Raw genomic sequence first — 16,568 nt, 5'->3', positions numbered from 1 at the left:
CACTCCTCTCGGCCTCCCTGCTCTCTTACTATGTCTTGAACATTTTCTTCCTTATTTTTCAATTCATACCCCACCCCATCTGCATCCCTACTTCTCTTGAAACGGCTTGTCATGAAGACCAGCTTCCTATTCTGGAGTTACAAACAGACTAAACATGTATGTGGATTTGAAATAAAATTTCAGGATTAATTATAAAATCTATGGGAAATGGAATTCTCTTTAAAAAAATATTATTCTTGCTTTGTGTGTATTGGAGACAAATTCCTTGTATGTCTAATCACACTTGGTCAAATAAAGTATTCTAATTCTAAAAACACGATAGGATGAGACTTTCAAAGTTGGATATTAGAGTGAACCAGAAGGAAGTAAAGATTATGTAAAGGTGAACAGTTAAATTTGACTTACTAACACTGAATGGAGCAAAATATTTTTAACATTGGACATATTGGAAGGTCGGGAGAATGGGTTTAAAACAAAAAAAGGAAAAGAAAAGAACCCAAGCCCATTCAGCCACAATCAGGATATTCATCAGATCTAATTCAGGCCAGGATCTCCAGTGGATAGGACTGCATCGCGTACAGAGACAGGACAAGGATTTTCTTTTAGAAGTTTTTTTCTCTCTCCTTTCTTTCAAGCCTTGTTAGAACTTATAACATACAGTTGTGGTGTGTGTTTTCCGTTTAAAAACAGCATGACCTTGATTTTGGCCGTCTGGCCAGTTAAATGGAGACTTCGTTGCAATGGAGACTTAGCAGCCCAGAAAAAGGGGAGTTTGGAGCCATGTTTGTCTAGTGCTGTGCTGGAATCAGCGGACGCTGATCTTCCTTTTCTCAACAGTGAACCAGTTCAGGTGTTCAAGGCGAGTCCTCGGGCTCGGCAGATGAAATATTCAGCAGTGATGACTCCACCTCCTATCCACGTCAACGGCATGGTCAGTCAAGAGGTACGACGAGTAGAGAAGAGAGGGCTTAACATGCATAAGATGGTTTTATTCGGACACGATCTCACTGCTACACTAGGGGAGGAGCTGTAACGTTCGGGGAAAGCTCTCCATACAATTTAACACGGCCTGCCGCCTTTCTTCTTCACAGTACACACCCCAAGAGAGTTTGCTTATCCTGGGCAGCCACCAAAATTCTTCCCCTGACAGCAGTGATCACTGTTCTGACAGCATCTTGATGCATGGAGGTGAGATACGGGCATTTGCTAGACATTGATTGAGAGCCAGATTCATGTTGTGGTTAAAGGGCTGGACTAGGAAACGGGATCGTGAGTTTTAGTCCTTCCTCAACTCTAAAGGCCAGCTGGATGACTTTGGGCCAGTCACTCTCTCTCTCAGCTCGACCCACCACAATAGGGTGGGGGTTGTGGGAAAAATAGGCAGGAACATTAGTTATGCTGCCTTGAGTTGTACAGAATAAAGGCAGGATGCAAATCCTATAATTAAATACTTAGAGGTTCTGTGTTTCCTCACGGAGCTCCATGAGTAGTTAGGTTGCTAATAGTCTGCAGCTGAGGCCTATTTTATTGACTCGCTAGGTAGGAAGTCTTATTGCCTCCTCATTCCTCCCCAATTACCCATCAGACCAGAAAAAGACAGTGCAATGAGGGACCCCTCCCACTTTGAACAGACCTAAAAGCTGCTTTCTGGCTTATTCCCTGCCAGGCTCTTGGCACTCTGGCAAAAGCCACCCAGGAAAAAGCTGTAATTTTGCTACATGCTTCCTCCCCTGGCAGAGCACAAGGAGATGGCGAGTGGCATCAAAAACATTGCGGTGAAGGCTGCCCGGCGTCGTTCTCGGGTGCTGGAATCCGACAGGCTGAACCTGCTGAAGCCAACCAAGGAGCTCAGCAACCTCTCCCTCCACTCTCTGAGTGAAAGTGAGGACGCCCTCTGCCGGGAAACCCCCGCCCTCTGCCAGCCGGCCAGTCCCAGCCTGCAGCACGCCATCAGCGAGGACAATCTGTCAAGCAGTACCGGGGATACTGCTCCTGGGAGACGTGTCCCCAGACACTCCCCTGGTCCCTGGCTCCAGATTAACAAAAAGGGAAGCAAGAAACTTGAGAAGAGGGAAGAATCTCTAGAGGCCAAGAGGAGGAGACGGCGGTCGCGCTCGTTCGAGGTTACGGGCCAGAGGGTACGTCTCCCCTATCCCAACACTGTGACCAGCTAAGATTCAGATTCGCAGCTGATGGTATCCTGGTGGTTTTTCTTTGATAGCTGAGGACCAAGGCTAACTCCCATCAGGTTGCTTCTGCTATAATCAGGCATAAGTAGGAATTCACTAGCAGGCCACAAGATCACCATCAGAACCCCAGTGCTGATGTACTGCTGCCGTCTTCAAGGTCCAATTAGGGAGCCTTTGAGTGAACCCTTGTCCCGCTACAGTGATGCTATCCAGTGCCCTAAGCTAATTTTTGTTGTTGTTGTTAATTGCGAAGTCGTGTCTGACCCATCGCGACCCCATGGACAACCTTCCTCCAGGTCTTCCTGTCCTCTACCATCTTCTGGAGTCCATTTAAGTTCACGCCTACTGCTTCAGTGACTCCATCCAGCCACCTCATTCTCTGTTGTCCCCTTCTTCTATTGCCCTCGATCTTTCCCAGCATTAGGCCCTTCTCCAGTGAGTCCTTCCTTCTCATTAGGTGGCCAAAGTATTTGAGTTTCAACTTCAGGATCTGGCCTTCTAAAGAGCAGTCGGGGTTGATCTCTTCTAGGACTGACCGGTTTGAACGCCTTGTAGTCCAGGGGACTCGCAGGCGTCTTCTCCAGCACCATAGTTCAAAGGCCTCAATTCTTTGTCGCTCAGCCTTTCTTATGGTCCAACTTTCACATCCATACATTGCAACTGGGAAAACCATGGCCTTGACTATATGCACTTTTGTTGGCAGGATGATGTCTCTGCTTTTTAGTATGCTGTCTAGATTTGCCTAATAAACTCCTGATTAAATGTCCTAAGGCAGACATGTCAAACACAAGGCCCAGAGGCCGGATGCGGCCTGCGAAGTGGTTTCATGTGGCCCATGAAGCCATCCTTGAAACAGTGAGGGAACGGCCTCTGCTGCCTTGGCTCTGGCCCAGGCCGGCCAGGAGCAATGTACAATTTTGTGGTGGCCATCTATGCTGAAATGCATTCAGACTTAGCTTCACAAGGCCATCTGGAAACAGCGAGGAACCAGCCCCTGCCGTGTCGGCCCCGCCCCCTGGGTGCATGCTGGGGAGGTGTCACCCTTTGTGAGGAATGAAGAAATGCACCATCGCCTGGAAGTGGCCAGCAAATGGCCTTCGCCTACTTCACATATCTGGCTTGATGGGCTCTGCCCTGGTCCCACCCCTTTCTGCCAGAGACCCTCAGATCTGTCCCACTCCTGCCCAGGCCCCCACAGGCACCCTTGACACAAATGATGTAGAGCTGGCCACGCCCACCCAGTAGGCCACACCCACTCCATCCACGCCCACCCAATAGGCCGCACCCACCCTGGCCACACCCACCCGGCCCCCCGAGGGCAACTGCAATGCTGATGCAGCCCTCAATGAAATTGAGTTTGACACCCCTGTCCTAAAGGGTAATAGGCTTCCTCTGTTTTCTCCTTAAGGCAGGCTTGCAAAGGCTCATGTGAGGTCCCCCCCCTTCATTTCTGAGATTCCAGAAACTACATTAGTGAATTATTACTGCAATGAGTTGTTGCCCTTTCCTGAGAAAGTTCTCAGGAAAGTTCCTGAGTTCTCCTGAGATCAGCATATGAAACTTTGGGAATTATAAATGGCAAGTGTGAATGCTGCTGAAAGCACAGTGATGCAAAATCAGAAGCAGAGGACCGATAGAATAACTTCCTCTGAACTGGCTCCTACCGGAATGCTTACTGTATATCCCTCACGGTCCTTGGTAAAATTAACTGGATAGGGCTATGGAAGTGGGAGTCATGCACATCTAGAGGAACCAGGTCAGGAATGCCTTCTGTGCAAGAAAAGTCTACCTATCAAGTCGGACCATTTTTCCTTTATTTACCAAATCAGAAAACTTTCTGATCTTTCAGAGTACATGACTGGCACAGTCTCCAGCAGATACTTGTCTCTGTTCCAGGCTGGCACTAAATCCTCCCACTCAAATCTTCCTTGCAGGTGTGTGATGGAACATAGTCCAGAGTCCCAGGAGGGAGAAGTTGCATTCCAGAGGAACAAGAGATAGCAAAGTTTAGATAGTTTGGTTGGGGGAAGAAGAGTGTTAAGATAGTTCCTCCCTAGGAATTCTCAGTGTATATATTTAATAGTGCAAATAGTCTGTTTTAGTTTGGCAAGATTTCTGTCTGTAGGTGAGCAACAATAAAGCAAACTGCTTAGAAGAAACTCAGTGTGTTTTTCTTGGTTTATGGAGTCTAATGTGTGCTTTAATCATTCATGGTGGGAGAAAAGAGTTTCCTTATCCCTCTGAACCTGTGTGTTCATCTCTTGCCCCCGGCAGCTGCAGGACTCAAAGAACAATGCCTCTCGACGACACCCCCTAGAAAGCAGTTCTGAACACAAGATAGTAGCGGCAGGAGGAATGAACAATATCCGTGGCATTGGAAAAACTGCCTTGCAGTTGTCCAGAGTGAGGCTTCTACAAGTCCAGCCTTCCTCGGGTATGTGAGCATCAGCCAAATCACAGTTTTCTGTTCATGCTCCTCAGTGTAGCAAAGTCTCTGTTGATTGCAGCTGAGAATTTGAGTGCCACCATCTTACAGAAGTTGTCTGTCGTGCAGTTGCGCATACTAAATCTACCTCTTTTACTTTAGAGCAATATGTCTGGAATCATTACCAGCTTGCATTTGAAGGTTGAAAGCCAGCTGTAGTGGTGTAATGGTTAATGCTAGAAACTGAGAGGCCATGAGTTATAGTTCTGCTTTAGGTACCAAGCCAGATGGGTGACTTTGGGCCAGTTGCTCTCTTTTTCAATATCAGATAATAGCAAAGCACTGATGAAAACATTGGCAAAAATAATGCAAGGACTAGTCCAGGAAGTCCAGAAGTGACTTGAATGATAAAGAGGAAGGAAGGAAGGAAGGAAGGAAGGAAGGAAGGAAGGAAGGAAGGAAGGAAGGAGAAAAAGAAAAAAAGAAGGAAGGAAGGAAGGAAGAAAGAGAAAGAAAAAAGAAAGAAAAAGAAAGGAAAGAAGAAAGAAAGAAAGAGAAAAAGAAAGAAAGAAAGAAAGAAAGAAAGAAAGAAAGAAAGAAAGAAAGAAAGAAAGAAAGAGGAAGGGGGAAGAAAGAAAAGAAAAGAAAAAAGATGTTTTGGGATGACCCAGCTGTACTAAAGGTCAGCCTAAAGAATGATAACTGTTAAGGGGCTATGTAGTTATTCCCTGGCTTGTGCTGTAGCCAAGTTCAAACCCTGATGATTGTCCTCTTTTTCATTTCTGGTTTTATTCCTTCAGGTCCCAGTGAGGCATCCTCTCTTTCTGTTGCTTCCCATCAAAGTGGCATCTCCAAGAAAATAAGCCAGCCCAGTCAGTACGCGCCACGCTTGAACTATGTCACGGCGAACGGGACAAACCCTCCTGGCAAAGATGGGAAGAACTGGCGATGTTAAGCTCTGGAGGAACACAAGGAAGTTGAGATGCTTCAGGGAAGTGCATCCGATGGCCAGTCAGGACACTGTGGCTAAAGGCATTAGAGGGAAATTGCTAACTTGAACAGAAGGTTTAAAAGGTTGCCTGGTGGGTTGCAGTGCTGCTGCCAAGAGGATTTTCTAGCCACAAAAACTTTTAATCTCCAGGACTACATTTCCCCACATTGAAATGAGTAGTTGTCTGGATGGGTACATGGAAGGCTGTCACCAGATAAATCCAGTGCTGTAGTACCAAGATAGATGCGGAAGTTTTGTTATTGTGCAAGCACAACTTTTTTAGTTTTTAAACTATGTGTTAGAGGAGGATACAGTGTCACAGCATTGGTGTAACTTGGCAATAGGATGATATGCTGTGTGCATTTGCTGTACTTTTGCATCGTTCTAAAGCAAATAATTTCAATATATTTAACTAGCACCTTTTTACAACGACTTTCAGAGGAAAAGGTTTGTGGACAACATTTGAAGGCCATGCTATGTCTGCCTAAGGCCATGATTCTCTACTAAGGGGGGCTGTTGTCACTCAAGCACCATCCTTAGTTTCATGACTGGGTTATACTTACCTTTGGGGTTACACGGACGTTTAGATGATCCTATTAACTGGGCTGGATGCAACAAAGTCTCTTTCCAAAACAATTCACTACTGCTTTTTTCAGCAAGTAGATGCGAAAAAAAATATGTTTGTGATGGAATCCCAAATGTTGCCTTTTGTATCTCTGTCTGTAAATAAAGTGGGACAGCGAACAATGTCTAATAGCAGCACCAGAGTATTTCCAGAATCTTTCCAGTCTCCTGTAATTTTTGTTTCAAAGGCCCCCTTCTTGCAATACACATGATTCTGACCCTACAAAGCTGTGGGATGTCCTTAGAAAAATAAGAATCCCAGAACATCTCATGTAAAACTTATATATAGGACAGGAAGCCACAGTCCGGATGGAACGTAACAAAAGACTGGCTTAAAAACTGACACAGACAAATCTGTGTACATTCTCCTTATTTAGTCAATTTGCATATTGAATATATATCAGGAGAGGCTGGATTGAAGAAGGTGAGCATGATTTTGTAATTCAGGTACAGTGCTGGTGGACAATGCAAAGGATCTGGGACCCCTAGTAATGAAAGCCAAGGAGCATAGTGAAAGAATGATTAAATATAAAAAACACCAAACAAATGACAACAAATACAGCAACCAGCAATGAAGACATCGAAAGAGTGGATGACTTCTGACTTTTAGGACTGACTGTCAACTGCAAAACAGCAGTCAAGAAATAAACCACTGACTCACACTTGGTAAGGATAGTAGTGAAAGCCTTGGAAGAGATATTCTGATATCTCTATATAATAGATCTACAAAGATTGGTTTGTTTTTCATTTATCACGTTAAAAAGGCCCCACAGGCATCATCTAGCCATGTTGCCTTGTACTCTAATTAGGAGAATATTACAGCGAAGGAACAGTGATGGTGAGAAGACTAGCTTGCCACATTTGTCATTTTTAAATGTTGATTTAAGAGTTGGCATCTTAAACCTTTTAAACTAGGAGTACGTAATGTGGTGCCCAGTAAATTTTTTGCAGTAGTTGCTTATGATCATTCGGAATATGTGGTATTAGGAGATGGGGATCTCCAGTCTGCATTAGAGATTTTTTATGGAAGTAGGTATGATAGACATTTCTGTTTTGCACAGGGCTGAAAAGATACTTGTCCGGCTATTAGTTCACATACACACAATCACACAGGGTGTAAAAAATAATGGCCCGTTTTTCAACCAGTTTTGTAATATTTTAGTTACTCTTCCACCTACTAGTCCAATCTCAACTCGGTTCTGTTTAAAAGCTATGGACAATAGCAGTAGTCATAGGACAAACAATGGATTTTTTTTAACTTTTTTGCAGAACTTTATATGGTTTCAAAAATCTGCAGAATCTCCATGTCTAAGGAGACAATAGACCAAGTAACAATAACACTTCCAATACAAAACTAGCAGAAATCCATATTTCAGAAGCATGTTCAATGATTCAGAGAACTACATCCTAATTCACACATAACAAAATTATCCCTGCAGTTGGCATCTAAAGTACTAGAGGAGGCAAGGGAGATCTGAAGGTAGATAGAAGAATAACCACACATCGATTTCAATCTAATTCCGAAGGGGTTTTTCAGTCAGGATATCCGTTTGTAATTATCTCAAGGGAACAAAACTTCATGGGGAAACAAGGAGAGCATAAGGCAGCTTCTAATTAGGCAAGGAAGACAAAGTCTTGCTATGGGACATCTTTGATAATTACCTATTCCAAAGCACCATGAGAATCTCCAGTTCTACCTGAGTGTCTTCAAACTGAAGGGAGATGAAACCTTAAGCAATGGACAGACAGATGAGAGAACTCTCCACTCCCGGATTAATTGCCTCTAGAAAAGAAAGTCCTCCGATTCAAAGGAAGCATATTTTATACAATGAATTCTCAGAGCTTCTCCAACAGGGCCAGTATGACTTAAAGATGCAGAGCCTGCATCAGACACTTTAATACTCTACTGAATGGTAGAGTCCCTGCTATCCTTCAATGCAACCAGTGGTTCTCTCCCCATGATGTTTCCAGCTGTCTCTCCCCCATCTTCCTTCTATTTTTTGATCTTGATGAGTGAGTGGTAGACGGGTTTGACAATGATATGCAAATGCAAAGAGTTGTCGATCAGGTATTCGGAGGTACGTTTCTGTAAGTCAGCGTATATCAGGAAATCGGCAACTTCATCTGTGCTCTGGTGGAAGTTATAGGTGTGTCTGACAAAGAGTTTGCCCTGCTGCCTGACACCCACCAGAATGGTCTTCTGGAAACTGACACCTGCAAAATCTGAGCTGGTTGTGGCTGGAGTGATAACCAGACGGGGGCGTCCATCCTCAATTCTGATAGGCTGGATGGCCCCAGAGACTGAGTCGGAATAGACAGGACGCAGGCTCACCGGGAGCCAACGGGGAGAGAAGAGGACGTTCCATGTAACTCTCTTGGCAGAATCATGGTTGCTGGGGCCCAGCTGAGTCTGGAAACTGGTACTACGGTCATCTCGAGCAGGGTTATTAATGACCCACTGGGACCCCCAAGAGATGGAGAGGTAGTTACGGGGCAGGAACATACTGCAATTGACATCAAAGTATTTGGCAAAATGGATTGGGGAAGCTGAATGGAACTGGAAAGCTTGGAAGAGCAGATCTTGCACGGTGCTGTAGTGCTTCACCATCACCAGGGACTGTTTTTGCAGGTGGAAAAGATGGCTAGGGGAGATCATAGGATAACGCAGGGATCTTAGGATCTTCTCCACTACAGGGTCCTCAGGCTCATAGGTGATAATCCACTTCTCTACGCCTGTGTACAACTCCAATTCACTCTGGAGGACCAGGTCAGATCTTTCAAGCAACAATAGCAGCAAATCTAGGCTTACAGAGGCCCATTCAGGACTACTCATGACAGCAGAGAAGTTCCAGGCCAGAAACTGGAGACAGCTCTCCTGCAGAGCCTCATCACCAATCCCCACTGCGTAATGGTACCATCCCACCACATGGCCTTGGCTTGATTCACTAGCCAAGTGGCCCCTCATATACTCGGCTATCCCTCGCTGCAAACTGGACACGTGGTATTTACTGGCTAGACGATGAAGTGGGATGGCTTCATGGAGGAATACGGAGATCTCACCACAATACAGATACCTAGAGAAAAAAGGCAATAAGAATCCATTTTTTTCATGCCAAATTAAATAATCATCATGCTTACATTTTACAATAAAACTTCCCTTTTAATGGGAATGAAAGAGGTGGTGAGATTTATCTCTTTAGCTATCTACACAATCCCCTAGTGGATTCAGCACCACAGGTAGTAGTACAAGTAGTATGCATTTCTTATAAGTATCAAATCTGGATATGTGTCAATTGCTGGGCATTTTTAAAAAAATTCATCCAGCCATCCCCCACACTGGATATTGCACTGTTTGCTCTGGTTAAGTGAACAGGAGCACTTTTACTGTGATGGCTAAAGAGCCACTTCTATCTCACTTCTCTTCTCCCAACAGGACTGCAGTCCCAAACTTAAAGAAGATAATTGCTTCCCTACCCCAGCTCCCCAAATCTTTTCTTGCTATTTTTCTAAGCCCTAATAATCTATAGTTGTGCTGCTAGGTCTGATACAAGTTGGTCACAAAAATGGGAATGATGACCTTTTGGTACAACAGAAGAACCCCAATTTTCCTGCTGCCTAAAAGAGAACAGTACTGAAAAATGGTGACAAATGACCTGTAAGAGAAAAAGCTTGCAGCAATCTCAAGCAGGTAACAAGAGGACAGGTCCGTGTCCCAGGCTTACATCAATACAACGTCCTATAAAGGGTTTAAACAGCAAGTGGAAGGTGGGAAACCCTGGAAGAGCCAAGAGGAGTATAGGCAATTTCACAATAGCCCAGGAGGATGAGTTGAACTATGGCAGGGGTGTCAAACTGGCGGCCCATAGGCCGGATGCATCACACGCAGGCCACGCCCACCTCAGCTCCGCAAAGGCAAAAAACATTGCGATACATCACGATACGTCACGTGACACGATCGAGTCTGACACCCGTGTACTATGGTTAGTGAGCCATGCAGAAAAGCCCTTAATATCTTATCAAGTAGTGTCCTCAAACCTGTTTATTGCTGACATTTTATTCAAGATCATGTCAACAAGGTCAGTAGGCACAAGGGAGGGAAATCTGAGAGACAAACTCTGCCTTCAGAAACATAGCACCCGTCCTTGTATGGAGTCAATGAAAACAATTCACGCACTACTTTCTAATCCATGAAATTCCCCTCCCTCTCTGTATGGAGAGCAAGCAAGCACCTATTTACCTGATGAACTTTTCAAAAAGGGCCACGTTGTCCGGTGGTTCGTGCAAGTCAAGTACGGTCTGGTTCTGCAACAGAGTCTCAAAGATCTCGCTATGTAAGCTGAGCATCAGCTGGTGGGTGTGAAAGACTTTAACTTCATCGGAGCCAGCGGTGTGGACCCTCAGGGTGGTGTCGCTGGAGTTCCCGTTGAGTAGAAGCTCTTGAAGCCGCTTCAGCTGTAAGGGTGAATGGTTGATGGTAGCCACTGTGGGATCCCCAATGGTATCTGCCTTCTGGACTGCAGTCGACGGGACCAAATAGCACGAATGGGCAGTGAGATTATTCAGCCAGAAAAACAGGAAAAAATGCAGTGCAACTGGCATGTGTTGTTATTAAGGTTTGGTACAAGCCAGGAGGAGTTTGCCAAGAGAGCGTGTGATAGAATACCTTTGCAACCAGACTTTGTTACATATCCTCATAGCAAATTCAAATCAGTTTTGCACCAAACTTTATGCAAGTAAGAGGGAAAACAAACAGAGCATGGCATAGTTTCTTCTGTGGCATCCTACCCCACCAAGGTTCCCCTCCATGCAGCTAAGCAGACACCTAAACATTCAGTAGAGGATGAAAGAATTCAAAGTAAGGTAATTACTTTTAGTTACATTTCCAGCTAACCATGGCTATTTATTCTGTCTAGCATTGATGAGCATTAATTGGGGTCCCTGGGCCATCAAACATGCATGCCTTCTTGGATTAGGGAAAGAAACAAAATTGCTCCCTAGATTTCTCTTTTACTTCATTCCCTTCACATTGGAGGAGGCAGAGTGGACTAAACAGGGCTACAATTCTTTTGCCGGGCTTGGACAGCATTTGTGGTCCTTGTTGTTAGAGACAATTTTATAGCTTCCACTAGAATATTCATGTGTTTTTGCCTCAGAATGATGGGGAGCCCTGCTGTTGAGTTGTAGCCAATGGGGCTTGAGAGAACCTGCTGGCCATGAAAAGGATCCTCTAGGAATCTCAGATCTCAGTTTACTTCTGCCAAAAGTCACTGGAATGTTAACCACGGTGTTTGGAAAGAACAGGAAGGGAAAAAGCAAGGAATGACTCCAGCGGTAAATGATAATTTAGCTGCACAATCAAGCTTCCTACTCTTCTAAGGGTGCCTCCAATTGGCTTTAATGACTAGCAGAGAACGCAACATTGCCCATCAAATTAAGTTTACATACTACCCCTCACATAATTTTTTTTTTTAAAAAAGAGCTCACAACCGGAACTGCTTCCTTACCTAAACTTCGAAATGATTTTGTTAGTTAGATATATTGCTCTGTTTCTGGGCTCTGTGGTAGAGGTTCCGGGTGATGGGCAACAATGATGACTCCCCTTGAGTTGGTGTAAGTGAACAATAGGGGCTCGAGGATGGATTCTGCTTGCAGTGTCTTCGTAGGATATGCTGCTCCTTATTATTGCCATTTATCAAGCAGCTAAAGAGCCGGTTTGGCCTAGTGCAGGGGTAGGCTCAGGAATTCTGGGAGTTGAAGTCCACGAGTCATAAAAGAGCCAAGGTTGCCTACCCCTGGTCTAGTGGTTAGGGCACCAGCTAGAAACCAGGAGACCATGAGTTCTGTCCTATTTTAGGCACAAGGTCATGTGGGCGACCTAGGAAGCAGGCAAGGGCAAACTATTTCTGAAAATCCTTGCCAAGAAAACTGCATAAATTAATCCAAGTAATTGCCAGCATTAAACACTGATTCAAAGGCACACACAAATCAAGCAGCTACAATCCGCATATACAAGGAATCAGGGATAGACTTTTTTTCCTTGTTCAGGGCCGTCCCAATTTCAGAATCTCTTAGCTCAAAGCTATGAGAAATATTATTTGCAGAATAATGATAAGGGCCAAAGCAATGCCTTGTCATAAAGGTTTTAATAACCACTTTGCTTATATGAAAGGAGTGATGTTGTGTTGGATATTGGATTCAGTGATTTCTGAATCACAAGGAACCCAAAGGTTCGGTCAACATCTTTTTACTGGAGTTTATTAAAAGGAGATAAATTGATATTATGCATATTCTCTTGAGGGTTGTGGTTTTCCTAAGGAAATAGTCATTAGTCTTTAGAGAAAGCAACCTATCCTTGATTTGATGTAAAGTGTAAATGTGTTTGCATGCATGCTGTATGTGTGTTTCTGATAAGTAATCACTGATGCAGGGAGCGAGACAGATATAAAGAATAAATGTGCACCAGGCTAAAAAGCAAGAGACGCCGAATTCAAGTGCCGCCTTAGTCATAAAAGCCAGCTAGGTGATCTTGGGCTCTTTTATGACTCGTGGACTTCAACTCCCAGAATTCCTGAGGCAGCCATACTGGCTCAGGAATTCTGGGAGTTGAAGTCCACAAGTCATAAAAGAGCCAAGGTTGCCTACCCCTCTCTCTCTCAACCCAACCCACCGCGCAGGGTTGTTATGAGAAAAATAGGAGAAGGAAGAAGGATTAGATGTGTTCACTGCCTTGAGTTATTCATAAGAATAATATAGGCAGGAAATAAATAAATAAATAAATAAATAAATAAGTAAATAAGTAAATAAATAAATAAGTAAGTAAGTAAGTAAGTAAGTAAGTAATAAATAAATAAATAAATAAATAAATAAATAAATAAATAAATAAATAAATAATATCTGGACTTGCAAGGCGATCTCAGAGCACATTATCCATTTATATTATATGATAGAAATGATTTCTGGTGCTCACTCTTTTGAAATCCTCTTCATTTGGTGCACCCAACAACACTGTGTTTAAAGATGCTCAAGGATGGCTCCAACCATCCAAGAGACGTGCTTAGTTCGTTGACTTTTAGAAAATGAGCATTAATTCTTATTTACCTTTATTTGTGCAGTTATTCGCCGACGTCCGATAACGGATATGGCACAAGAAGAAGAAGAAGAATTATATCCCTGGCCTTTGAGAAGCTGCAGTAATCATTTCTAGAGCTGTATAAGTAAAACCAGACAACCGGCACATTCAGGGTTTTACTGTGCCTCACCATGTCTAGCTTATTGCAATTTGGGATGGCCTTTTATAATTACACTCTGTAGCCCCAGATGGTCTCCAGCTCAGGAGGAGAGCAATTACTCCTGCTATTCCTTGAGGGTGTCAGAGCATTCACGTTATGACTCTCAGGAGTTGGATCTGAGCTTCTGGCTCCCTAGCCATCATTAACTCAATGAAATCGCTGCTGTCCCGTGAATTAAATGCTTGCACCGAGCCAAGATGTGTTTCAGGGCCACCCTGGGGGAAAAGAAAGCTGAGCCTGTTCACATTCCCCTTCTCTTGGGTTGGTTTTTGTGTCCAGTCCAACTTGGGCAAGAGATAAAAGGGTAACATTCAAAGACAAGTAAACAAACCCACTTTCTCTCTTTCTCTCTCAAGGACAAAGAGGCACAGTGCGGTGGGAAAAGTCTCTCTCCTTCAGGAGAAATGCACCCAATGTGGTTATTTCTAGGAAAACATCACTTTTATTGAAGTCACTTCAAAAAAGAAAGGCACTGGTGAAACAACCACACAATGTCCTCTTTCAGCCTCATATTGTCCATCTCTCTGCAGGTCTTTTTGTGTGGTTCCACATATCCGTATTCCAGATTTGTTTGATATTTATGCGAGATGCTTCCTGCATTCGGCTGTGGGAAATTGATATGCTTGTTTCGCCATGAGGCAGAGCATATTAATGAGGCAATTTTCTCATTTTAATCCTGACTTCTAACTCCCCACCCCACTTCTTTGTTCACAGTCGGAGAAAGTTCATGCCTTTGGCTTGCCACAAAGTGCTAATAGCTAACATTTAGAATGTCAAAAAAATGAGTTAAAATACAACAACACAATCTGATTCCCAATATCACTGCTCTTTTTGCTTAGGTGGTAGCACAGTAAATACAGTCAAAATACAGTCATGAATTTTTATCCCATTCAAACTCCCATCCAGTTGGGCTATAAACTGATTCAACCCAGATTTTTCCTTTTGACTTTCTTGCACCCTTCAGTGCCAAGTGAGTCTGGTCTAGACTGTATTTTGTTAAAAAAATCTTTATCTCAGCCAAAGGATTAGCTTCCTCTAAAAACAAATGCAGCTCTGATCAAACTGAATTGGCGATTGGAAATAAAAGATGCAGCCTTTCCGATCAACATGAAATCCAGCAGTGAAAAGGTACCGAAGTGTATCTGTGTTGTTTGTTATTGTTGAAACCTCCTTTTCTATTTCAGCCATAATCCAAGCAGCTGTTGTGAAGACAAATGGGATACCAAGGCATTTTCAGAACAGAATTCAGGACCAAGCTAGGTGAAAGCTGAAAGGGCCAGAGTTTCAAAGCTGTGAGAATCCTCACTCTGTTCAAGTTAGGTCTGAACCAGTGGTGGGATTCAAATATGTAAACAACTGGTTCTCTTTGTGGATGCCACTGCCGGAAGTCCATTCTGGGCCTGGGCAACAAAAAATTAGCTACCGGGTTCTACCGAAGTGGTGCGAACTGGCTGAATCCCACCATGGTCTGAACCCTCTGTTCAAGCCACACACACATTGGTTTGACTTGAGACTATTGTTCTCTCAAGGAGCTTTAATAGTTAGGGAGCGAAAGATATATTTCGGTTTGGAGAAGATGAAGAAAGATATATTTTGGTTTGGAGAAGATGGATAGTTTATATTGAGAAGAAATATGGGACCAAAAAGTTCCATTTGGTTTTTGAGTGAATTTTAGCGTATTATTGTTGTTATATAGTTTATTTATCCTTATTTTTAATTATTAATATGATATTATTATTATTGTGTCTAATCTTAATATATTTTATGTTAAAAAGAGAGTTAAAGGATTTTACAGATTTGTTATTCTAATAATTGATTAATGTTAGTTAGAATATGATTATTCCATTGTTAACCCTGTGATTAGCTCTGGGAAGTGGGGGGGAGGGAGGGGGGAGGGGGTGAGGGTTTTGGAGAGGGGGGCAATTATATTGTAAAACTTTTATAAAACTTTTAATAATAAAAAAAAATAGGGAGCAAGACCACAACTTCTTGGGTTGGTGAATATGAGCCAGGCGCTTTTCTAACCTTGGGAGTCAGCAATGTGGAATGCTTTGCTGTGGAACAGAAAAGGCCAACTTATTCCCTCTTGTTTCCTCATGCTAAAGCCATGCGACAAACTAAGGCTACCGTATTTGATTTTTTAAAAAAATCTATTATAAATGCATTGCACATGGCTAATGCACTTTTGGAGAGCGTCCCTTAAAAAAGCCTTTGCTGATTCAGATGTTCTGCCATTCCCCGTTCTAGCTGTTTTTGGGTTTCCACACTCATACTATTCGCAATGTGACCCCCCCAAGTCCAGCAAGTTCACCTGGAGAGTCCCTTCCCAGAAGCCTGTCCTCTTACCTGCTTGGACAGCCAGACACAGGAGTGACAGGGCAGCCAAGAAGCAGGCCCATCGCCGGGGTGCAGCCTGCTGGGTCCCTAGTCCTTTCGCCATGGCTTTTTCCTGGAGAACGTCCAGAGAAGGAATAAGCCCTCAACTGAACGGGCTAATCTGTCTGACTCTTTATGTAGGACACTAACTCCCCCGGTCCCGCTTGCCATTGATTGGTGGAAAACTAGTAACAGCTGTTACCAAGGAAACCGGTTAAGATTGTGAATGGATGCCTTTGGGGCATTGTGGGACTCCCAGGCAGTTGGCAAAGTCTCCCTGAGGGAGTAAGGCTACCTTGATCCCTCAGCATACTGGAAAGCTAAGCAGTTGAATAAGGAGCATCCATCTTTTCACTTTTGCTCTTCTGGTATCTCAGTTTTAAAAAGTTACAAAACTTCTTTTTTCCCAACACTATGGTCCAAAATTACTGAAGATAGAATGAATGTTACAAAGGAATGAATTCTCTCCCAAGCTTTGATCTTTACATATTTCATAGGGGGGGTAGATGGGTCCATTGTTATCAGCTGACTGAAGATTGGCAACAGGGCTTCACAGAACATAGAATTATAAGATATAAGAGATCTCAGAGGTCTTCTAGTCCAACCCCCTGCCCCTTGCACCATCCCAGTCAAATGATTGTCCAATCTGTTTTTGAAAACCTCCAGTGATGGAA

The 16,568-nt window shown here is 43.6% G+C and overlaps 2 protein-coding genes across 2 annotated transcripts in view; one reads left to right on the top strand and one right to left on the bottom strand.

The window, feature by feature from the left end:
* The window catches only part of KIF19 (kinesin family member 19), a 46,039-nt gene extending 39,671 nt beyond the window's left edge, over nucleotides 1-6,368 (top strand). Inside the window, exons 16-20 of the mRNA XM_029283985.1 lie at nucleotides 838-943; nucleotides 1,092-1,199; nucleotides 1,746-2,138; nucleotides 4,464-4,623; nucleotides 5,415-6,368. Of these exons, the coding sequence (XP_029139818.1) occupies nucleotides 838-943; nucleotides 1,092-1,199; nucleotides 1,746-2,138; nucleotides 4,464-4,623; nucleotides 5,415-5,569 (922 nt within the window). The 3' untranslated portion in view covers nucleotides 5,570-6,368. The remainder of the gene's footprint in view (nucleotides 1-837; nucleotides 944-1,091; nucleotides 1,200-1,745; nucleotides 2,139-4,463; nucleotides 4,624-5,414) is intronic.
* Nucleotides 6,369-8,222: 1,854 nt separating this feature from the next.
* On the bottom strand, nucleotides 8,223-15,958 carry BTBD17 (BTB domain containing 17). The gene is made up of 3 exons (XM_029283990.1): nucleotides 15,865-15,958; nucleotides 10,467-10,743; nucleotides 8,223-9,303 (listed from the first exon to the last, which is right to left on the bottom strand). Exons 1-3 carry the CDS (start codon nucleotides 15,956-15,958, stop codon nucleotides 8,223-8,225), a joined length of 1,452 nt encoding a protein of 483 aa, XP_029139823.1.
* Nucleotides 15,959-16,568: the final 610 nt, after the last annotated feature.

Source organism: Protobothrops mucrosquamatus, unplaced genomic scaffold (genome assembly GCF_001527695.2).
Source record: "Protobothrops mucrosquamatus isolate PMUCROS unplaced genomic scaffold, P.Mucros_1.0 scaffold_99, whole genome shotgun sequence".
In the NCBI taxonomy this organism is placed as follows: Eukaryota; Metazoa; Chordata; class Lepidosauria; order Squamata; family Viperidae; genus Protobothrops; species Protobothrops mucrosquamatus.
Note: the sequence above shows the minus strand (reverse complement) of the source record. Positions and strands in the feature narration are given on the sequence as shown.

What these genes read in the sequence shown, in the direction of transcription:
- BTBD17 (XM_029283990.1), bottom strand. Translation starts at nt 15,958, where the DNA reads ATGGCGAAAGGACTAGGGACCCAGCAGGCTGCACCCCGGCGATGGGCC. An exon ending in GTGTCTGGCTGTCCAAGCAG is followed by an intron (nt 10,744 to 15,864) that starts GTAAGAGGACAG and finishes CGTCGACTGCAG; the next exon opens with TCCAGAAGGCAGATACCATT. An exon ending in CTTTTTGAAAAGTTCATCAG is followed by an intron (nt 9,304 to 10,466) that starts GTAAATAGGTGC and finishes TTTTTTCTCTAG; the next exon opens with GTATCTGTATTGTGGTGAGA.